This window comes from Silurus aristotelis (genome assembly GCF_946808225.1).
Source record: "Silurus aristotelis genome assembly, chromosome: 4".
Lineage (NCBI taxonomy): Eukaryota > Metazoa > Chordata > Actinopteri > Siluriformes > Siluridae > Silurus > Silurus aristotelis.
In genome coordinates, this window is record NC_139577.1 from 6,896,446 (window position 1) to 6,920,106 (window position 23,661).

General features: G+C 40.2%; 2 protein-coding genes across 5 annotated transcripts in view; both read left to right on the plus strand.

Annotated features, from left to right (window-relative positions):
- The first annotated feature begins 861 nt into the window (after nt 1–861).
- On the plus strand, nt 862–10,060 carry golga5 (golgin A5). Of its 2 annotated transcripts, none has more exons than XM_083539557.1 (13): nt 862–1,025; nt 1,847–2,464; nt 2,635–2,847; nt 3,182–3,401; nt 3,527–3,650; nt 4,420–4,623; nt 5,337–5,507; nt 6,360–6,488; nt 7,571–7,669; nt 7,844–8,066; nt 8,248–8,353; nt 9,500–9,563; nt 9,649–10,060. In XM_083539557.1, exons 2-13 carry the CDS (start codon nt 1,855–1,857, stop codon nt 9,730–9,732), a joined length of 2,247 nt encoding a protein of 748 aa, XP_083395683.1. In that variant the 5' UTR covers nt 862–1,025; nt 1,847–1,854; the 3' UTR covers nt 9,733–10,060. The 2 variants fall into 2 exon arrangements, with proteins under 2 accessions (XP_083395683.1, XP_083395684.1); XM_083539558.1 differs by lacking the exon at nt 862–1,025 and adding an exon at nt 1,249–1,621.
- Nucleotides 10,061–13,143: 3,083 nt separating this feature from the next.
- The window catches only part of trip11 (thyroid hormone receptor interactor 11), a 20,579-nt gene continuing 10,061 nt past the window's right edge, over nt 13,144–23,661 (plus strand). The window contains exons 1-11 of one of the 3 annotated variants that reach the window (XM_083539769.1): nt 13,144–13,813; nt 16,114–16,190; nt 16,567–16,677; nt 16,776–17,081; nt 17,179–17,247; nt 19,062–19,233; nt 19,305–19,649; nt 19,865–19,905; nt 20,041–20,139; nt 20,453–20,659; nt 21,374–23,661. The exon at nt 21,374–23,661 is cut by the window's right edge and continues 439 nt beyond it. In XM_083539769.1, the coding sequence (XP_083395895.1) occupies nt 13,675–13,813; nt 16,114–16,190; nt 16,567–16,677; nt 16,776–17,081; nt 17,179–17,247; nt 19,062–19,233; nt 19,305–19,649; nt 19,865–19,905; nt 20,041–20,139; nt 20,453–20,659; nt 21,374–23,661 (3,854 nt within the window). In that variant the 5' untranslated portion in view covers nt 13,144–13,674. The remainder of the gene's footprint in view (nt 13,814–16,113; nt 16,191–16,566; nt 16,678–16,775; nt 17,082–17,178; nt 17,248–19,061; nt 19,234–19,304; nt 19,650–19,864; nt 19,906–20,040; nt 20,140–20,452; nt 20,660–21,373) is intronic. The other 2 variants (XM_083539771.1, XM_083539770.1) reach the window with 2 other exon arrangements.

Here is a 23,661-nt window from a genome sequence, read left to right on the forward strand (position 1 = left end):
GTATCTCAGTGGTTAACATGTTGAACTAATGTTAAAAAGATGGTGAGTTCAAATCCCAGAATCACCAAAGGGCTCACCAATGCTGGGCTCAAGCATTTCTTGGGCCTCAACCACTTGTATAAAGGAGAAAGTTGTAAGATGATGGGAGACAGAAAAAAATATTTTTAGAAAGAAATATTAATTACATTCTGTACATGTGTGCATATTCAAATAATATATTTCCTATTAAAGCTGTCAATCAAATAAAATATTTAATCGCATGATTGAGTTAATTCACGATTAATCGCAACTTGTCTACCACACATGATCTGTTCTAAATGTACCTTGAATTAATGCTTTTCAAGTTTTGTAATACTCTAATCAACATGGGGTGAGAAAAATATGGATGCTTTATGCAAATGTATGTATATTAGTGAAAATGTACATCAATGTGCATTAAGACAAAATATTGTAAATGTTTTAAAGTAATTATGGTGTTTTAAATTACGTAAATCATCAGGACACTAAACGTTTCCACACGGACGGGTTTTATTTGCTGGATGTGTGCATCAGGGCGGATTTTGGTGCATGAGACTTGGTACATCAAATGTTTACAACATACAAATGTTTAGTGATTAAAAAATTTTGTGTGGAGTTTTTTATTTTTATTTATTTGAGTAAAGAAAGAACGTCGTGAATAAATGAGTGTTGCGTTGAATTTTTTAATTTGGCATCTTTTATATTTATATTTTTAATAAAAAGTGTAAAATTTAGTTCCGTTAAAATAAACTCAAACTATTTTTTTTTTTTACTCAGGCATCGGTAAGAACAGCTTGTTTGGGGTCCTTAACATGTTAGTTTTACTCTGGCATATCCAGGGACTGTCTGTTTTGGGGCCTTTTCAGTTCCTGGTCCACGTCAAGCAGGATTTGCGATTATGATGAAAATAGAAAATAGATTTGACAGCGAGTAAAGGAATTATTTATCCTTCAAAAATGCCGGTGGAATTTTGAACTCCTCGCTTTAATACAGAGACCTGATCGCGGGTAACGTAGCTGAAAATAAAGTCATTTTTTTAAATATATATATATATATATACACACACACACACACCCGAGCATCGGTGTTAGGCTTTCCAAGCGCATTCGAGTACATCACGCCTCCTGTGTTGGTATTGGTCAGCGCGGTTCCTGATCTTCTTCCGATTGGCTGGTTTAGCTGTCTAGTCGATGAAGTGAGCGTCATTATCAGATGCGAGCCAATAGCAGTGCAGGGGGCGTGGTTGCCGGAATACGTATGCGGAGAAAAGTAAAAGAAGCTAGGCATTGATTAGCACAATACCTACTGCTTTGTTAGTTGTTTATTTGAATTGTTGTGCATTAGATTAAAATGGCAGCGTTGATTGTATGGAGGTCGTGATGAAAGTTACCGGTTCACACCTTTTTATTAACCTTATACAGTCAATTACAAAAGTATTGGCACCCTTAAGGTGTATAAGACACACATTACATGTAGTAATTTCACATTTTCACTTAAACACCAGAAGAAACATCTTGCTTCCATCTATCTAAATTAAAATACGTGGGAAATAGTATTGTTGCCTGTTTCATATAAATGCTAACATGAGCTAATAAAAATCATGGTAAATCAATTCCCTTGTACTCCATCACTCTTCTTGTGGAAACTCAATAAAAAAATGTATTTGAAGAATGTTCTGGATGGTTGCAAGTTCCTCCTACCCTTTAAATTTAAATTTATTAGTGTGAAAATTAGTTACAATTTGCAATTTAAAATGGTTTGGGATCAAATTAATTACTGCTTGTTTCCCTGCAGGGTGCAAATAAAATGTACATTTGTGAACTTTCAGATCCCACGATGTCTTGGTTGGTTGATTTAGCTGGCCGAGCTGAGGATTTCCTGAACAAAGTGGACCAGGGAGCTGCCACCGCCCTTGTCAAACACTCAAGCCACAGTTCTTCCTTGGCAGCGTTCGACTCCCCGGAGCCGGAATTAACACCGTACGAATCCCGTCACATCTTCACTGGCCAGGCGACTCACGGTTTAATCTCTGCTGCTGCCGGGAACATTAAGAAATCCAATGCCACCGTGTTAGCAGGCACAGCTAATGTGTCCAGCAAAAGTTCTCTGGGTTCAGCTGTTAGCAAAAGCAGCAGTAGCAGTGCGGTCAAAGCCTCGTCCAACTTTGTGAGGCCCAAGCGAGCTGAAGTGGACGATGATCTGCTGTTCGACTTTCTGAACAGCTCAGATCCGCCACAGAGCGACAGGAAGGAGGTGAGGAAAGACACAGCGGTCCGGGCTCCTGCAGTGGCTGAAGAGATGTTACTGGGGCAAGCGACGGTCCCATCTGCCCCGGCTACTCCCCCTTCTACACAGGCTCTGTCCCGGACCTCCAGCCTTGGCTCCCTCACTGCCAGCACACACAGCGGCAAGACTGAGAATGATTCCGCTCGAGATGGAAGCCAAGGTACTGCTATAGAAAACTCTATAGAGTCATAGAGGTGGATAATATTACGTTTAAAACATCTTTGAAATAAAACCAAATGTCTGTTTGTATTCGTCACTATTAGTCATTTTGTCACTATTTTTTACATTGACTTTACTGTTCGGCTCACATCCTCTTCTCCCTTTCTCTAGTTGACACCCTGGAAAGCTCAGATTCATGCCTGGCAGCAGCAGAAGCAGCACCAAATGTTCAGGTCGTGGTGGAGTCGAGCTCAACTCAGGAGGAACAGCTTAGTCAGGTGGTGTCTGGTCTGCGTTTGGAAAACCAGCTCCTGCGCAACGAAGTGTCCTCGCTTAACCAGGAGATGGCGTCGCTCATCCAGAGAACCAAGGACACGCAGGAGGGTGCGAGAGCTCATTGTCATTTCTAGTATTTACATCCACCTTAAAACAGGATGTAAAATATACCAGACCAAGAATAGTTACAATTAAATGAGGTGTCTACAACTGTAAAGAAGGTGTTGCCTGCGAATCTATCCAAGTGAAGAAGGTGTGGCCTCTGTATCTGCCCTAGTAAACGAGGTGTTTCCTCCGGATCTAATTATTGAGGCGTGGCTTCACATTACTAATTTCAGATTGAAACCTATTTGATAATAAATTTATTCCTGTCTGTCTTTTTTTTTTTTTAATCGGAGCATCCATCTCAAGATTTAATCTTCTTCCCTGTTTCTTTACACAGAGCTGAACCAGTCCCGATCTCGATCTGAGAAGTGGAACACGGAGCAGATTCGCTCAGACCGTATGGGCAGGGAGCTGAGGGCGCAGGTTGATGATCTCACACAGGCCCTGACAGCTAAGGACGCTCAGCTGGCTGTGCTCAGGGTGCGACTGGACGAGGCGGATCAGTTACTGAAGGCCAGAAGCTCGGCATTGGAAGAGGCTCAGAGCGAGAGGACCAGGTATCTCAACAACAGAGATATTCACCTCTCCCCTCCTCCTTTTGTTGATATTTTTCTACAAATAGTTCGAATGGGTGTCTTTGTGCCTGCAAATGGGGATGATGATGTGGTGTTTTTGATGACAGGATTCTGCAGGACCACAGTGAGGGGAGCAGTTTGCACTCTCAGGCATTACACACTGTGCAGGAGAGACTTCGAGAGGCTGAGGCAACTCTGACTCGAGAGCAGGGCAGCTACAGACAGATGCAGGTCAGTAACAGCTATAGCTAATAGGTGTGTAAAGGTGCACAAAACTCACGGTTCGGTGCGTACCCCGGTTTTTAGGTCACAGTTTGGGTAAGGAAATGATTGATTTTTTTTTATTGATGCAGTGAAATTTGGGGTCATTTTAAAAAATGTTTAATTAAATGCCTGCTTGGGTAAATAATATATAAAACCATATTATATATTATTTAAAAAATAATAATAATAAAATAAAATGGAATAAATCAAATGAATGCTATAGAAGTTTTTATAATATTCATTAAATTAAGTAATCGATTAAATTGATACAAATTCAATAGATCGAAGAAAATTTAATATATATAAGTGAGTGTATTATATTTAATATTAAATTTTCTAAAGATATGATCTACACAACTGGTCTACTTATTTCAGCATACTTTACCAAATGTCTTGCTTCCTTCCATCTTTCATTCATTCACTCCCTCGAAATGTGAAATTGTCAGGATTTTCTCCTTTTAAGAGAAATTCTTGAAGCTGTTCGTGACGGAACTCTGATATTAACTTTGTTGCTTGCATAAAAAGGGTTACATTTGGTTCGCACAGAACCGAAAATCCTGTAGCTAAACTTTTCTGTACAAGTACGTGTACCGTTACGCCCCTAATAGCTAACAATAGCCTGGTAATCCTGTATTAATCAAATACAAGGTGGACAAGTTGCTTTCAAAAGCGTCTCAATAAAGTTCAGGTGTTTGTCTCTTCACAAATGAACCCCAGATTGTTGTTTCTGTGTTAGAGCGAGTTTGCGACGCGGCTTTCGAGGACAGAAGAGGAGCGGCAGACCTTAGCCGAGTCGTTGACGAGTGCCGAGCGCAGAGTGGCAGAGGAGAGACAAAAAGCAGAGGAGCTCCAGCAGCAGGCAAAAACCGCCCGAGCTGCAGCCGATTACGCCAAACAGGAGCTGCAAGACTACAAAAACAAAGCCTCACGTATCCTCCAGGTCTCACATCTCAACCACAACATCGAACATCTTTTAGAGAAACTCAGTCTCACGTGGGATTTCAGGGGTTGCAGTGAGTAGTGGTTGACCAATTCATCGGTTTTGTCGATTAATCGGCATCAACAGTTGATTGCTGAAACAAAAACACACACCGTTAGTATTCCCCTGGTTGCGTCTGCATTAGAGAAGGTCCGCTTTCATTATACAGCACGAGAGCGGCCTCTAGAGGCGAATCACTGACACCACGTGCTGTTTGTTTTTCACACGTGAGACAGCGCGCTATTCCTCATTCGTGTTAGTTCATAATGCATTAACTTAAACTGTATTAGTAAATGTTGAAACACACAATGAACAATACTTTTAAAGCATTTATTAACTCCAGTTAATTTTACAAATGGAATCTTGCATTAATGTGTTAGCATTTCACATAAATCCAGTCATGCTTAAAATGGCCTAAATCTTTAAATGTCTTCAAAAAGGCCAGAGCATTTAAATATTTTTTTTTTCTATTTAAAGTCACTACTATTTTACACATGACAGAGTGATATGTTTGTTTATTTATCCTGTATAAATTTTGTATTAATCCAACCTAGCTATCGGTATGGGTAAAATCCAGTATTGGTCGACCTCTAGTGGTGATTATAGTTTCATATTCTGTACTTAAAAAAAAAATGTTTAAAAGGAATATGGACTTATTTGCTTATTATTCCCAGTCCAAAGAAAAGCTGATCAGCAGTTTGAAGGAGGGCTCGGCTTTGGAGGCGCTGGACATCGGAGAAGCGGCTGAAGTGGAGCTTGAGGAGTTACGGCACGAGAAGGAGCTCCAGAAGGAGGAGATTCAGAAACTTCAAGCTCAGATCCAGAGCCTCCGTTTTGAAATACAGGTCCTTAAAGTTCTAGAATGTTAACACAGACACTTTACAGTCTGTGAATTAATCAGGAGGGGCATTTTTGGGGCCATATTTTTTGCTTAGAAATGGCCAGAAATAATTATTAAACTAGTCAGCAGCTTGGCTAGTCAGCATTAATTAACACTCTGTGTAAACCTGTAAAAAAAAAAACTAAATTCTATATACGTGTTTTAGAGATTTTATACATTTTTATTTGTTTTTATGATCAAAGAGGGCCATCAGGAGTTAACTTGGTTATATTCAGTGCAAACAGGAGTAGTCACGAAGGTAGAATCTTGCTAGCTAGCGTTAGTTTTATTGCTGCTTAGCAGTGATCTGTCTGCTCAAAAACTGTCAAATATTATTAATATTTAATTTAACACAGCCCTGATGTGAGGAGTATTTATTCGGTAAACAAAACTGGGAGCTGTATTTATTCATTTATTTATTGCCAAAAAAGCTGGTTAAGATGAGCATGAAGTGCCTGTTAGCTACAAAAGATTTTTTTGTTTTATTATTATTTTAAATGTTTAAAGCAGGAGCTGATGTCCATAATAAAAAATAAGAAACATGTTAAAATAAACAGAATTCTCTTGAATCTATTTGGAAAATAAAACAATGATAATCAAGGGATTCTGTTTCATAGATTGAGGGGTGCAACTTTGTCATAGTTCAGTACTGCAAGAATAAGAATCTTTGGTAAAGAGTGGAGCAGAGCTCCATGATGATTAAAGTAAAAGCAGTGTCTTAACGGCGTAGTGTTTATGCACATATAAACAGGTTACATGAGGTGTGTCTTCACGCACTGATCGTATCATCATAGCCGTGTTTGTGTTCGTTACACAGGAGCTGGAGAACCAGGCTGTGGTTGAGGCTGAGAGCTGGAGAGAGCAGCAGCTGGAGCTACAGGAGCAAAACTTACAACAGAGCCGACAGAAGCAAGAGGTGGAGGCTGAACTGGAGCGATGCAAACAGGTGCGCTCCCTGTGTGTGTGTGTGTGCGTGTGCGCGCGCGTGCGTGTGTGCGCGTGCGTGCGTGCGTGTGTGCGAGAGAGTTTAGACCATGATCCACATCTGCATTAGAATGTGTTTTAACTATGGCTGCAACTAGCGATTATTGCATAAAAAAATTTTAATAAGCCGTTTAGCTTATTATAACTATATACAACCCTAATTTAGTATATTTATGTATAAAAGTGTACTTAAAAAAAAATGCAAAAGCCAGATATTGAGTTTAACTCTCTTTAATTGAGACATTTTAAAGCTTATAGTGGCTGCGCTTGTTGAGGACTGCATAAGGGATTTCTCCTTGAAGAAATTCACTCATGCAGAGTAATTTCTTTCTGTAAAAAAGATAAATAAATAAAATAGCAAGGTGTAAATTGTGTAAATCAATATTTTTACTGTTTTCAATGATAATTGCAGATGGCAAATTGACAACCATGCTTAAATATAAGCATCTGGATTATAATGAATTGAATTTTGTATAATAATTAAATGATATGCATATATTAAATATACAAACATTGAAAAAAAGCATATGAATGTAGTATAGCTGCAGTAAATCACATTTGAAAACAGATATGTTACTGTTGTATTAGACAAATGCTACGAAAAAGAATGGAACGGAGAAACGCAGCATGTTACAGGCTTTAAAAAAAAAAAAAAAAAAAAGGAAAAAATATGCATTGGTGTACAAATTTATAAGCATTTACTAAAAACCATAACAGTGACTAGAAATGTTATCATGTACTGCTGCTGTTATTTGCTACTTTTATATTAAGTGTTTGTTCGCACTGTTTAAATTGAATTCATCGCTATGTCTTGAGCGAGCTGATTGCGCAACCTGATGCTCGCGATTCACGCCAGATCAGATCCAGTGCGACTGTCCCGACTCATCGATAACGCCATCTGTTGACAATGAATTTGGTTTAATCGATTAGCCCTAGTTTCAACCAATCACATTGATGAACAAACTGATGTATAAATTGTATTCTGGTGTTTGTGTGTGTGTGTGTGTGTGTGTGTGTGTGTGTGTGTGTTTGTGTGTATAACAGGAGCTGCATTATGTGGAGGACGAACACCATCGCACTAAAAGCACGCTGCAGAGTCGCATCAAAGACAGAGAGGATGAGATTCAGAAACTCAGGAACCAGGTTGGATGCATCTCTCTCTATTTTTCTATCTCACACACACACACACACACACACACACACATACAAAATTGCATAACAAAGTGCAAATGTAGATTACATTCAGGATTCACTCAAGATTTGGAATAGGATTGAAAAATCATCTCTCTTTCTCTCTCTCCGTGGCTCACTCACCAGCTGACCAATAAGGCTCTGAGCAGCAGCAGCCAGGCGGAGCTCGAAGGTCGTCTGCATCAGCTCACTGAAACCCTGATCCAGAAACAGACCATGCTGGAGGCACTTGGCACAGAGAAGAGTTCACTCGTCTTCCAGTTGGAGCGCCTCGAGCAGCAGCTGAAGAGCGTGCAGGGAGGCCAGAGCGGTGGCTCCCACATCAACATGACCGCCATGGACGGAGCAGGTCAGTTAGTGAAGCCAGTTCATGTCCTGAGCAACCAATACATACAACACCTCGGCTATGTTTACACATTTACCAAATGTCAGATATTGCTGAGTTGCAGTTTTATTTAGGCACAATAACTAAGAACATAATCGTGTTCTCCCTGATTGTTTAATGTTCAATGCTGCTGTGCTGTGTGAAGGCGCGAGGCAGAGAAACACACCGGTGCTGTTTGGAGATCAGGACGGCTCCGAGACAGGCGTGTACGGAAAAGTGCGCAAAGCAGCGAGCACCATAGATCGCTTCAGGTATGAGCACACTCACTCCAGGTCATTGATCTGACAGCGAGCATGAATCAGTAGTCCCCGTTTTTGATAACGTTACGACAAAATTTTACAAATATTTTCGGTTTTTGCGTGGCGCTCTTCCACATGCCCACCGCTATATACATATACACAGATTATCCATAACATTATGATCACCTTCCCAATATAGTGTTGGTCCTCTTTTTGTTGCCAATACAGACCTGACCTGCATTAACATCATTAACTCCCTTAGCAGTTTGAGCTACAGGAGCTCATCTGTTGGATCGGATCACACTGACCTCAATCTGTATATCAATCAACCACTGTTCCTTCCTTGGACTACTTTCAATAGAGACTGACCACTGCTGACCAGGAACATCCCACAAGAGCTGCAGTTTTGGAGATGCTCTGACCCAGTCTTCTAGCTATCCCAATTGGGCCCTCGTCAGATTCGCTCAAATCCGTATGCTTGCCCATTTTTCCTGGTCCTAACGATGACAAAATGTTCATTCGCTGCCTAGTATATTTCACCAACTAGCAGGTGCCAGGATGAAGAGATTATCAGTGTTATTCACTTCGCTGCTCTGAACGTTATAATGTCACAATGGTATGCCTGTTCGGTGTACATACTGTATATTGTATAGTAGTGTAAATTGCTCTGTTTTGCTAAATTGTGTTTTGTAATTTTTTAAATGATTAACAAAATACAGTACACTACCCCATACTGATCACCATTCTTTAAAACCCCTGGGTAGGCTAGGCCACGCCCCAACTTTTTATTCAAGTTACAATGGGGTTAAACACATACATTTTTATTATCAGAAGAAAATTCACAAAAATGCCCATCCTGTCACAATCCAATGTGTATTAAACATATTTTGCTGCACTGTATTTCTTTTATTCGGTTGATCCTTTTGTAATGGTTTTTAATCAATTTAATCCAAATGTAGTTTGGATTAAAGAATCTTAAACATTTCAGTTTTATATTTGTGTAACTAAACCTGGATTTCGAAATGAACATAGCCATAAAAGCTGGCATTGCGTTTAGAAAAGAAAAAAAAAAAAAAAAAAAGGTAAAATTGCATCTTGTAATTTGTAAATAGTGTACAGCCAGATATGCCAATTACATTTTATGATTCTTATCTCCAGCATCCGGTTGGGGATCTTTCTCAGACGTTACCCCATGGCCAGAGTCTTTGTAATCGTTTATATGGTGAGTAAAGCTAAAAAGCAGACTCTCCTGCTTTGTCAACATTTTTCGATCAGTGCGACATTAACGAGTCTCTGTGTGTCTGTAGGCACTACTGCACCTCTGGGTGATGATCGTTCTGCTGACATACACACCCGAGATGCATCCACAGTCTCATCCTGATGGCAGATAGAAGAATATATTATGTATATCGAACCTTTAGCAGATGATCTACATGTATAGGAATGAAATTATATGATCCGTCACGAGCCGGATGACGGCAAACGCGCATTCTCTCTGAGCATTTTATTATTCTTCATTTCTTTCTTTTCTTCATTTTTAAATAAATAATCTGCAGTGTGGAGGCGAAATTCTGTGAGGTATTTAATGACCGACTTCTATTTAATTTTTTCTCACAGAAAGTTTGCATTTGATTTTTACTCATGGCTCTTTTTGGTACAACATGTCTGTAATTCTTCACTTTGTGTTCTTTTAATAGACATTAAAACACTAAAAAGAAAGACGATGCTGTTTCTTTTTACCTGTATAAAAATATAGGGGTTATATATAAGGATATTCATTATATTTGTAATATATAGGTATTAGTACACTGTAATTATGCAGGACAAGTTTATTATTATAAATAAAATAATTATTATAAATAGGTATGTACACACAGTGAACTTGCCATTTGGCTCTAAACAGGGCCTTTAGATTGGTTTTCATCTTCCATAACAATTCCATAATAAAGATATTCTCATTAAAAGAAATCACAAACTATATATTTTTGCAGTTTATTCACTTATTATTGAAAAGCAGCTATTTTTGAGATAAAAATGAATAATGTATAAAACTATACACCATATGGCAAAAAGTGAGTGCACACCCAACCATCACTCCCATATGTGATTCCTGAACTTACTTTTCAGGGATTTGGGAGACTTTCTGTAGGGAATTGTTAATTTAGCATTACATTAGTGTTCCTGTTCATTTATCAAGTGCATTAGTGATATTAGGGCTCTTTGCAGAATTCTTGAGTTCTCTTGATCTAACCTTCACACATCAAGATCTTCATGGAGCTTGCTTTGTGCACAGAGGCATTGTCTTTCTCAAACAGGTCTGGGCCACTGAGTTCTAGTGAAAGGGGGTTGTAATTTAAAAAATCCACGCCACACCAAGCTGCCACTCCTGAGCCTTTTAGCATGGCTCTTAACCCCAAAGCTGCTCAGTTGTATGAATAAGATGTAATGTTAGTCCTTCTGGATAAGGGCATCTGCTAAATGCCATAAAAGTAAATGTAATGCTACAGCATACAGTCATTTTCCCAAAAAGAATTTAAAACACTATGTGAGATGACTTTTCAGACAAATAGCATATTGGAGTCTCATGAGTTTTAATTCCAGTAAAGCTTTTATAGAAGTGCACACATTGTACCAGGGACTACACTAAGAACTAGGAATTAGAATCAGATTTATTGGCCAAGTGGGTTGACATACACAAGGAATTTGGTTCCAGCTGTTGGTGATCCTCAGAAGTCATAAAAAGGACAAAAATAACACTATACATTTATCTTAAAGACAAGACTATACAAGACAATCCAGATTAAATAAGGAATCCACAATATACTAATTAAATACTTCAAGTACTGCCTTTGTGCAGAATTTTTACTTAAGTCGAAAGGTTTAATTGTGGTGAGAGTAGGAAGCAGGTTGAGAAGAGCCTGGGGAGGTGGAGGTACACGCTGGAGAGAAGAAAAGTGAAAGTCAGTAGGAGTAAGACAGAGTACATGTGTGTGAATGAGAGGGAGGGCAGTGGAGTGGTGCAGTTGCAGGGAGAAGAGGTGGTAAAGGTTGAGGAGTTTAGGTACCACCTAATGAGTTTGTGGTCAACAATGCAAAGTAATGGAGAGTGTGTTAGAGAAGTGAAGAAAAGAGTGCAGGCAGGGTGGAGTGGGTAGAGAAGAGTGGCAGGAGTGATTTGTGATAAAAGAGTATCTGTGAGAGTGAAAGGGAAAGTTTAAAGGAATGTGGTGAGACCTGCGATGTTGTATGGTTTAGAGACAGTGGCATTGAGTAAAAGACAGTAGGTGGAGCTGGAGGTAGCAGAGCTGAAGATGTTGAGGTTTTCGTTGGGAGTGACAAAGATGGACAAGATAAGTTTATTAGGGGACAGCGCTTGTAGGACGTTTTGGAGACTAGGTGATGGCGCCACTATTGAGACAGTTTGGACATGTGCAGAGGAGGGACAGAGGTGTATGGAGGACAGAGGGGTATGGAGACGGATGATCCGCTCTGGCGACCCCTAAAGGGAGCAGCTGAAAGAAGAACAAGAACAAGAAGAAGAAGAAGAAGAAGAAGAAGAAGAAGAAGAAGAACAAGAACAAGAACAAGAACAAGAAGAAGTTGTTTAATTGCTTTACTCCTGAAGGCGTCGCCCTACAGCATGGGTCTTCAACCCGGGTTCCGCGACCCCTAGTGGGTCTGCTGTGGTACTGCAGGGAGCCTGTTAATTAATGTTGAATCACAGATTTTTTTGTTAAAAAAATTAACATGGGTAAAAACATAAAATATTGAATCTTTTATATTATAACAATCCTTTCATTTACGTTTTATTAAACTCAAAGCTAATATTCATGCACATGTATAATTGTCCACCTGATAGATCAAGGAAAATGTATGAAAAATATATGAAAATATACAGACAGTTATGCATGTACAACAACATAGTTCTTATTGTCTTACCATGATATAACTAGTGTAATATGATTGGCTAAGTGGCTATGTTTGAAACATTTTGCCCCTTGTCTCTATCGCCTATGGGGTCCTTGACCTGGAAAAAAATCGAGAAAGAAAACTTAATTATTTATATATATTTATATATTATTAATTATTATTTATGTATTATTATTATTATTATTATTGCCAAGGTATTAGATTAAAAGAATACATACAGAAAGCAAGAGCAGAGGTACAAAAAAAAAGATGCAGGACAAACGTGAGAAAAGAAAGCATGTCTAACAAAAAATAAATGAAGCAAAGCGACATTTATAAATAAATTACCGAATATAAGTCTAAATATTAGAAAAATAAGTTAAAACAGTAGTACAGGTTTATAGTCTTAACAGCTTTCGAGTTCTTTGAGAATGAAATAGCATGGATATATTGCTGGACTTCTTTTTCAAAAACTATGAGTATGAGATATTGACGAATATATCTACTACGATCAATATGAGATTTAGCAGGCAATAAAAAAAACAAATAAAGTGCTCATCGTATTTGGCTTTTTTATATTATAGAAAAAAAACCTTGAAGAATAGAAAGAAATCTGAGAGCAAGTTACAGTTTATAAACTTAGAAAATGTAATCCAAAATAATTATGTATGAGGACAATTCCAAAATATATGAAGAGCATATTTATTAGGGGCACCACTAAAGAAACTGCTCACTTGTCTCACTTGAATCTCTTTAAGTATGCTTTAGCTGGATACAATCTATACATACGTTTAAATCAAATTTCTTTATTTGTTATATATATTTCAGCGGCAGTGTCCACGGTTTTTTTTTCCAATCAATGATCAACAAATTTCTCGCTTTAAGGCATTACATGTGTCTATAAAGAAAACCACTTCCTAAATATTATAGCTAGTTGACGTTGGAGATAAACAGACTTTTTACTTCCGGCAACTGCTTTGACGTCACCGGCCTGCGCCGTCCTATTGGTCCGTCAGGTTCCCATGATGCTCTACGCGTGTCCACGTCCCATCTGACGAGTGTGTCCGGTGATGGATGAAGTCGAGGTGGCAGAAATCAGCAACAGCGAACCAAAACAAAGCGGATTTCTTTCTCTCTGGTAACAGGGACGGTGTGGTCACGGAGCCCGGGTCATTTCTAAACACTCCCTGCCTGCTTCTGGTTCTTATTTCGGCGTTTTAAGTGGATAGTTCTGGATTAACGAGTCGTTTTGCATGAACACCCAGTTTCCGGTCTGTTGCAGCGATTTTCTATCCTGCTGATAAGAACGATAACAGAGCTCGAAACACCAAACTCGCGATCTGATCGTGGCTTGGGTTCATGGTGTCCATGTGAACCTCCGTTCCTAGGCGGTGTAAGTGTGTGTCTAAGTGTGTGCCGCTGTCATGGCGTCCTGGTTGGGGGGTTTGGGTTCAGGCCTGGGGCAGTCTCTCGGTCAGGTCGGAGGAAGTTTATCCTCTTTCACTGGTCAAATCTCCAGTTTCACCAAAGACATCCTACTGGAAGGAGCAGAAGAAGTAGGAGGTAAGTTATAAAGCTGAACTACCATATGGAAGCCATATTGAATTCGTATTGTTAGGGTAAAAGAGCACGATAATTATTTGGATTTTAGCCACGCCCCCTGCTCAGAGCTAAGCGATATCACCGAGGCCTGTCATTATTGCGGTATTATCGGTATTATCACTAGTTCTGCTTATTTTCAGGTGTTTCAACCCAACCGCATGTTTCCAAAGTGATGTTTTTGATTATAATAATGCGCCTACCTTCGACCTGTTTGTAGAACCCACCAAGTGCAAATGATATAAAAAAGAAAAGTTTTCAAAGTTCTGACACAAGAGACTCCTTCCATATATGTTAAACATATGTCTCCTTACAGAAAAACGACCACGAGTAATCAACAAGCAGTTGCATAGCTAATACTGGATCAGTAACATGCATTTGAATAACTGTGTGATGTCATAATGACATTGTCACTCACGATAAAATGTGATATCATTAGACGACACTGAAATCTCAGGATATTTTTGCAAGTGCTGATAGTTTTGGTTGTCATGTGGATTTCAGAGCTGTGTAAAGGTGTGTGTTGACTGAAGGCTTGTGTCCAGCACAAATTGAGAACTTTGATCAGAGCTTCCAGCAAAGCAGAAAAACAGACACACACAGATAGTGATTTAATGTCCTGCTGTGTAGATTGTTTGTGTCCACACACACACACACATATCCTCTTCTTCTTCTTTCGGCTTCTCCAATTAGGTGTCGCCACAGCGGATCATCCGTCTTCCATACCCCCCTGTTCTCTACATATGCCTCTTTCCCTACCTGCATGTCTTCCCTATCTGCATGTCTTCCCTCACCACATTCATAAACCTCCTCCTTGGCCTTCCTTCTTTTCCACCTTCCTGGTGGCTCCATCCTCAGCATTCTTCTACCGATATACCCCATGTCCCTCCTCTGCACATGTCCAAACCATCTCAATCTCGCCTCCCTCACCTTGACCCCAAAACATCCTACATGCGCTGTCCCTCAAATAAACTCATTTCTAATCTTGTCCATCGTCGTCACTCCCAATGAAAACCTCAACATCTTCAGCTCTGCTACCTCCAGCTTCACCTCCTGTCTTTTACTCAATGCCACTGTCTCTAAACCATACAACATCACAGTCCTATAAACTTTCCCTTTCACTCTTGCAGATACTCTTCTATTACAAATCACACATTTGCGTGTATTTGAGATTTTTTTTACTACAAATTTATGAATGAAACATCTGTATTATAAAAAACGAAGCCATAATTAATTAAATAAATAAATGAGAATCTTCAGTAAATCAGCCAAAATGTTTATTCCTTCATCGCATGCAATGTATTACTTATTTTTATTCATTATATATATATATTATTGTAGTTTGATAAACAGGGACTCATCAGGGTGTGTGATTTGTGAGTCTTTCAGATTTTCAGAATGTCTAGTGCTTTAAGATTCTGGTCAGGTTCTACCTTTTATTGTGCTTGGTTTCAGAAGCTTTGTTTTCGCACGCACGCACGCACGCACGCACGCACGCACGCACGCACGCACGCACGCACGCACGCACGCACGCACGCACGCGCACTAACTCGGCTACTAGTCAGTTACATCCACAGAAAGTTATTCTATGGTGAGGTAAAACGCTTGAGTTGATTGTTTCAGTCAGGTTCTTTTGGACACAGCTTGTGTAGTTCTTAATATTATTCCTCATCTGCCTTGAGTGAACTGTAACAATGTAGTTGCCTTGAAGAGGAAATCGGTGAACAGTTCGATTCAACACCGAAATAAACATATTGTTGGTTTTTCACTTGATGTGGAACAATGTTACTTTGTGCATGTTTGAGGGGACAAAAGACTAAGACTCATTAGATATGTTAGTCTTTTTATACAGCTGTTGATGTGAACGTTGGTGTTATTTAAAGCCCTGCTTGGATGCAACAGCTGAAATGCCTGTGCAGGGTGAAACACAGATGCAAACTCGCCATGACAAAAATCCATTTGAAATTTACGCTTTAATTCCGTAATTTAATGATGATGATAATAATAATAAAAAAAACACTTAATCATGTGCATGTCAGAATAATTTTTTAAATCATCCATAACCCCATAAAAATTTGTATATAGAAGTCATATTTGTAATTTCCACCTGATTTATATTTATTGATTTGACGTAACTTTGTATGTTCCATAAGATCGTGCGAAAATTCCCTTTATTCCCTTTTCCACATAATAAATGGTTATTGTATAATTTCTACCCATAGTGATTGAACTAAATTCCTAAAATGTGTGTGACTGCGTTGTAGATGCTGCCACCGAGTTGCACGTGTCTAACTCGAAGCTGCAGGAGCTGGATTCGGCTTTTGCTGCACAGAAATCCGAGGTGTGTTTTCTTCCTCATTCAAAATACCTTTTACATCCTTGCACAATGCAATCTGTCGCTCAAGCTTGTTCTGTGAGCTTTCTGACCTCTCGGGGCTCCTGGAGAAACTTTAACTTGTAGAAAAACAATGTATTGACTTGGTTTTAAGTTTAGTAGTGACCTTGTTTAGTGATACATTAGCAGTTCTCAAATGTGTATATCTCATATTAGGATACATTTAATCAGGAAAAGTGAGAGATACACACCTATGCTGTTGAAACACTGTCCCTGAGATTAAATACAACACGGAGAGGAGTTACCAATGTTAATGTGAGGTGCATGTAAGCTGTTCTCTTTCTGTGATTCTCTGAATGCTCTCTCTGTCCAAACGCTAAAGTATGAACGCTTGAGAAGAATAAACGGCGAGCTCGAGGAGAAGTTGGAGGCAGCGGAGATCCAGAACAAACAGCAGTCTCTGGAGTACAGGACTATACTTCAGCAGAAAGAGGTAAATTCCTCCTTTATGCTGAGATAATTTTCATGTGTCCCAAAGCAAAGTCAGTACTCAAGCTGATCCCTTTTGTGTGTGTTTCTGTGTGTTTCCAGGTGGACATCAGCCACCTAAAAGCCCGCCAAAACAGCCTACAGGAAGAAGTCCAGAAGCTCCGGCTCTCAGCCCACGACGTCTCGTCTTCCACTTCCAACTCCGCCGTGCTTCCGGTTACGACCGTCGCCACCACCACAAGCTCCTCCTCCTCTTTCTTGTCCCGCCCCTCGGCTGGCCATCACGGATTCCACAGCGACGAGGTGGACCTGAGCGACGTCTTGTGGTCTCAGCAGGAAATCAACCGGCTGTCTCATGAGGTGCAGCGACTCGAGGCGGACGTTGCTCACTGGAGGAGAGTGGCCCAGGTCGCCTTACTCAGCCAGAGTAACACACATTACACTACTTAACCTTTATAATGCAGTTTTTTGATGATCATTTTTTGTGTATATTTATATAAAACAGGCATCAAAAGTGTCAGGAGCAGAAAAAGGTGACCATGGGGAAATCCTGAAGCTGCAGAGAACTATCAAAGTGAGTTTATCTCCTCTCTTCTCAGGTTTCTCACTGGGACCAGTTCTTTTGTAGGATAAGTGAGGAATAATGCACTGTGTCATGCTGTAACAGACCCAGGGTTCTTTTGGATTTTCATTTTGGAAAAGTCTGAAAAAGTATAGAATTTGAGTTGAGTGATTTCTAGGTCTGGATTCGTATGAGAAAAATACGAACACAGAGTATTGAAAAATGTTTGTGTTTTCAAATTATTCCCCTATTCAGTTTTCTTAAAAATAAAATTAAGAATTTGTAAAAATATTTTTTATAAATCAAAGGAAAAATGCTCCACTTTCAGTTGGTTCTTAAAAGTTGCTCAACCGCACTGAAGCATCCGAAAATGCTCACACCCCTGTTCTGTGCATTGACAAAAAAAACATAATCGTTTTCAAAAGCCTGCTTTTTTAATGTCCACGCCGCAAGCCGAAATGTGCAATTTTCAAATGTATCCGCTACGGAGAACGTTTTCAAAAACCTACGATTTTCTTTGACTGATCTACTAAGTCTCACAATTTTTACAATACATTTTCACAATTTATCCTAATTAATCTCAGATCCTGAATTTTGGGTTTTCATTAGCTGTAAGCCATAATCATCAAAATTAAAAGAAATAAACACTTGAAATACATCAGTCTGTGTGTGATGAATCTATATAATATACCAGTTTTACTTTTTGTATTGAATTTCTTTAAAAAATCAACTTTTTAATGACATTCTAATTTATTAAGATGCACCTGAGTGTATATACAGTATACAGTATCTCACAAAAGTAACAACATTTCAGCAACAATTTTAGTAGATCTTCTCAAGGGACACCGCTATAGAAATGAAACTTGTATATATGTTAGAGTAGTCAGTGTGCAGCTTGTAAAGCAGTACAGATTTACTGTCCGCTAAAAAATAACTCAACATGCAGCCATTATTGTCGGAACGACTGGCAAAAAAAGTGAGTACACCCTAAGTGATAACAGCTGTATGTCGCTTAAGCATGCAAAGCCACATGTCCTATTCATCCTGTTCATGTTTTTGCTTGCTTGACAGGTTCATACAAATCTTGTATTAGAGCAGTTTTTGAGTACAATTAGATCTCTGGATGTTCAACATGGCACCTCATAGCAAAGAAAACTTTTTAAATTTGAGAATTTAAATTGTTGCTCTCCACAAAGATGCCTAGGTTATAAGAAGATTGGTAACACCCTTAAACGGAGTTACAGTACAGTGGCCAGGGTCATACAGAGTTTTTCTAAGACTGGTTCCTCTCAGAACAGGCATCACAAGGGTCACAAATCCTCAGAGAGTTCTTTGCATGTTGACCATCTACTGGTCAGTATGAGTGAATTGTACCAAATTTATCTGCTCTAATACAAGATGCACAACTTTGTATGGTCCTATCAAGCAGACAAAAACAGGAACATGATGAATAGGACGTAGCGACACACACGATGAACACGTGGGTGGTGTGATGAAGCCGTAGTTACCGTTCCCCACCGTCATCGATCTTTCATGTTTCAGAAGCTTTAAACTCCTCTGTCCTGAGGACTGTCAGAAAAATTCAAAGCACTGACACTGGAGACTCCATCTAAAACTCTTGAATAAATCTTCTCGTCGAAAACTCTACGCCATATAAATGATTAAATGAGGGATTTTTTTGTATAATAGAATTGTCATTCATAGAAACCTGTGAGTTGCCTTGTTTGAATGAATACTTTCTGACCAATCAGAGTGCACTTTAGCACTTTGGTATATTTGTCACATAAAGTGATTCTAATTTTATAAACACCCTCTGAACCGGTTAGGAGCTGCGAGAGGAAATGGGCCGTGAGGTCGACGAGCATCAGCACGAGCTGGCAGCGCTGCAGGACGCTCATCGGCAAAAAATGGCGGACATGGCGAAGCGGCACAGAGACGAGCTGGCGGAGTACGAAGAGAGGATCGAGGAGCTGGAGGAACAGATTCAGAGTGGTGAAGGTGACTTATTTGTTTGTTTGTTTTTTTTCTTTCAAGACCAAACATTTGGTTAAAATTGTTTGTTTGCTCAGGAACCACTTCTATGCTCCCAACTTTAGCAGCAGCACCTCCAGTGGATTCCTCCAAACTCGAGGAGCTGCAGGACACGATTCGCTCCCTTCGTGAGGAGGCGGAGCTTCAGAACGCAAAGTGCAGTGAGCTAGCGGTGAATCTCAAGGAGGCCCTGCGCCAGGGGGCGGAGCTTCAGCAAGAGAAAGAGGAGGCGAAGGCGGAAAACTCCGAACTTCTGCAGAACTACACTCGCCTCCAGAACTCTGTTAGTGAACTTCAGTCTCGGGTTCAGGAGCAGGAAAGCAAAGCGATGGCCAAAGCACAGCACGACGGCGAGATACACGCGCTGAGGAAAGCACTCGCAGGTGATCCTCGCAGTTTTATCAGCTTTAATGCAGCTGGAGATTGAAATTAAAATTTCATGGTTAGTTAAGAGAATCAATCATCATAACTGCTATGGGGTCAGATATGGAATGAATAAATCTCAAGGTGTAATGTAAGGTGTAGCTCTTTTTTTTTATACTGAATTTAGGAAAGTGTGGGTTACATTATTTAGATGACCAATTGTACCCATTTGTAGATGCTGAAAAAGAGGTTTCCAGGTTGAGATCTCTCACGGAAGTAAGCCTGAGTTTCGTGTTTTATTTTTAATTTTAATTTTATTACATTTTTTATCAATAGCAAAATATATATTTTTTATTTTATTCACTTATTAATATTTTAAATGTTGTTTTTATTTTATTTTATTTTTTTTAGTTAAATCCGAGTGCGGAGGTTGAGCATGCGGACATTTTGGAGCTCAACACAGTCATCAATGCTCTCAGAGCAGAGAAAGAAGAAATAGAAAAAGAGAAGGTAGTAATTATAACTGGTGATATTTCAGAGTCAGTATACATATTACAGTAAAAGTTTACAGTGAAATTTTGCTACCAGCAAGACAATTAATGCAAGTTTGTTTTTTCCACGTTTTCTAAGGCTTACTAAGAACAGCAATGTTCTAAACGGTGGTTCAGATGTTAATAACACAATCATTAAAACTTTATTTTGGAATAAAAATGAAAATTTTTTTATGCTATTTTACTGTCACTTTTGAATAATTTGATCGAGATGTTTATTATTTTTTTAGTTCTATTATTAACATGCTGCTGTGTTTCGTCTCCCTGAGCAGTCAACGATGGTGGAGAAACTCCAGCAAGCTGAGAACCTGGTCACATTGAGTGAAGCTGAAAGCTCAGAGGATCTTCAGCTCGAAGTTATGGACTTAAAGAACCAGCTGGAGCAGAGAGAGGAAGCTTTAAAGCAGGCGCATGTCAGCATGGACACACTCACAGCAGAGCTGGAGGAACTCGACCGGCAGAACCAGGAGGCCACACAGGTTCGTCTCGTACTTCGACAGTGATGAATGTAGTGTAAATTCTAAACGCATGCGATACTGCTCTGTTAGCTTTCTCATTTTATTACATGCTTCATGCACTCTTATGGACTTCCTTAGGGTTCTTGCACAGCACTAGAAAAAGATGGGTTCTAGTTTCTTATATAATGTACATTCTAATGCAGTTCAGCTTTCAAATCTGATCTTCTCTTAGTACAAGATATTCTGTATTTGACACTGGGCATTCTGACAGTAGTTGTATATTATTCTAGATCTTCAGTTGTCAGTGTCATTGTAGAACTGAAGTAAGCATTGTATTTACACGAATGCTATAGTGGGCGTTCTAACAGTAGATGTACTACTGGAACCACAAAGGGCGTCTGTGGGCATTCTAACAATTCTGCACATTGCATTTTCTAACTAAATAATAATATTCTAGAGCCAGAGAGAACTTTCAAGCAATTGTTGCTTATTATGTGTTAGAACCGCAGTAGGTGTTCTAGAAGTAGTCTATTATATTGTAGAACCACAGCGAGCATCCTTATAGTACTTATCTATTAATCTCTAGAACCAGACTGTTGTTGTGTTGTAGATCAACACTGGGTACATGCATGAAGTTTACCGTATGCCTTATAACGCTAGTTGTGCAATACATTGTAGAATCACACTGATTTAGTAATCGTATGAAAACATTTTAATTCACCTTCTCTTCTCCAGCATCTCATTGCTATGAAAGATCTACTCGCTACACAGAAGTCTCAGGCTGAAGCTGAAGTTAGCCGTCTAAAATCAGAGCTTGCCCTTTCGCTCAGTCAAAAAGAGACGCTTCATCAGGAGTCAGAGGCTCAGAAGGAGAAACTCAGCCAAAGTGCCTTTACCCTTAATGACCTACACATGGGCAAACAGCAGCTGGAGGCCACGATGCAAGAGCTGAGGGACAAATTGAAGAAGTCTCAGGAGCTTGGCAAAGAGGCACGCATGGAGGCCTCCGACCTGAAGAAGCTGCTGCAGGAGCGAGAGACTCAGCTGGATGCTCTTCGTGAGGAGCTGAGTCAAGCAGGGGAGCGGGGGGATCAAGTAAAAGGTCAAATGAAAGTTCTGGTAGAGAAGGAGAAAGAACTCCAGGATGTGAGAAGAGAGCTGGCTGAATTGAAAGTCTTAAATGAGAAAGTGTCCTCCGAGGATTTCGATTTGAAGATCGAGAACAGGAAGTTGAAAGAAGAACGCATTCAGGTTCTTGAGAAAGTAGAGAATTTGGATAGACAGATACAGGATGGCCAGGCTTCTCTCAGCAGAGTAGTTTTGGAGAAAGACACTCGCATTGAGGCCTTGAAACTAGAGAAGAACCAGCTAGAAGATGAGCTGAGTAAAGCAGAGAACCGCCTTTTGGATCAGACCAAGCAGTACCAGCAAACCATCGAGAATCTGACTAGAGCGCGATCCTTGGACGCCTCTGCATTGCAGATGGAACACGAACGTACCGTGAAGCTAAACCAGGAAAAGGACCTGACGATCGCAGAGCTAAAGCGTGAGATGGAGCAGATAGTGGCCGACCACAAAGACACCAGTGAGATGTTGGACATCACCGTGGCTGGACAAAAGCAACTCACTGAGCTTTTACAGGAGAAGGATGCTTTCGCTGCCTCATTAAAGGCACAAACTGATGAAGCGATGAAGGATTTGGAGGCCACAGTCTCACAGGCGAAGCAAGAAAGTGATGCACTAAGAAAATTGGTGGAGGAGAAGGACAAGCAAATAGGGGCCACAAAAGAAAAGTGCAGTCACCTTAAGGAGGAAATTGACCGCCTGAAGGATCAGCAAAGTAGACCTCAGCCAATGTCTGAACCAAGGACGCTGGACGTAATTACCGAGCTGGAAACTGAAGTTTCACAGCTGAAAGCTGCTAGAGACAGATTTGAGGAAGAGGCAAGGACGCTAAGGGCAACATCAGAACAACTACGGGAATCGCATATACAATCGCAGCATACGTTACAGGTGCACCAGAGCGAATTAGAGCAGGCTCGGTCAAGACACGAGCAAAGCACTCTCAACTACGACAAACTGATCAGTGCCAAGGACGAGGAGATTTCAAGGCTGCGGGAAGAGATGGAGAAACTAAGCTCACAAAGTCAACATACAACTGTGGAAATTCTTCAAGAGGACAAGACTTGTTCCCTCAGTGGTGAGAATGGCAACGAGAAGCATGACTTGTCAAAGGTGGAGTTTGAAAAACTCGTGAAGGGCATCAAGGAGAAAGAGACTGAGATTATCCAGCTAAACGAGAAGAACCTCTCTTTGACCAAACAGCTTGATCAGCTTGTGGTGTCTCGCGATGAACTTGGGAAACTTTCTCAAATCGTGCTTCAGAAGGATCTCGAAATCCAAGCGCTCCATGCCCGGGTTTCAGGTGGGTATAGCCAGGATGTGGTGTTGCTTCAGCAGCAGATGCAAGCGTATGCAGTCGAACGAGAACAAGTGCTAGCTGTACTGAATGAAAAGGCGCGAGAGAATAGCCACCTGCGGTCGGAATACCATCGCATCATGGAAATCATTGCGGCCAAGGAATCTGCTTTACTTAAGCTTCAACAAGAAAACCAGCGACTGTCCACCATGAGTGACCCTTCAGGAAGTCAGGAGATGTTCCGAGAGACCATACAGAACTTGTCCCGAATCATTCGCGAGAAGGATATTGAAATCGATGCTCTGACTCAGAAATGCCAGACGTTGGTCACTGTCCTTCAGTCTTCTGGTGCAGACTCTGGAAGCGGTGGTTCAGGCGGTGTGAGCAGCAATCAATTCGAAGAGCTTTTGCATGAGAGAGACAACCTCAAGCAGCAGGTCAAGAAAATGGATGAGTGGAAGCAACAGGTGATCACAACTGTGAAAAACATGCAACACGAATCCGCCCAGCTTCAGGATGAGCTTCTGAAACTTCAAGGCCAGGTGTCTGCTGACAGCGACTGCAGCTCCAAACTTTCGGTCGACTACTCCAAACTCATACAGAG

Bases quoted from the DNA above. Each gene is read 5' to 3' on its own strand.
- golga5 (XM_083539557.1), top strand. From the start codon at position 1,855: ATGTCTTGGTTGGTTGATTTAGCTGGCCGAGCTGAGGATTTCCTGAAC. The intron at 2,465-2,634 runs GTACTGCTATAG...CCCTTTCTCTAG, and splicing joins CGCTCGAGATGGAAGCCAAG to TTGACACCCTGGAAAGCTCA. The intron at 3,651-4,419 runs GTCAGTAACAGC...TTTCTGTGTTAG, and splicing joins GCAGCTACAGACAGATGCAG to AGCGAGTTTGCGACGCGGCT.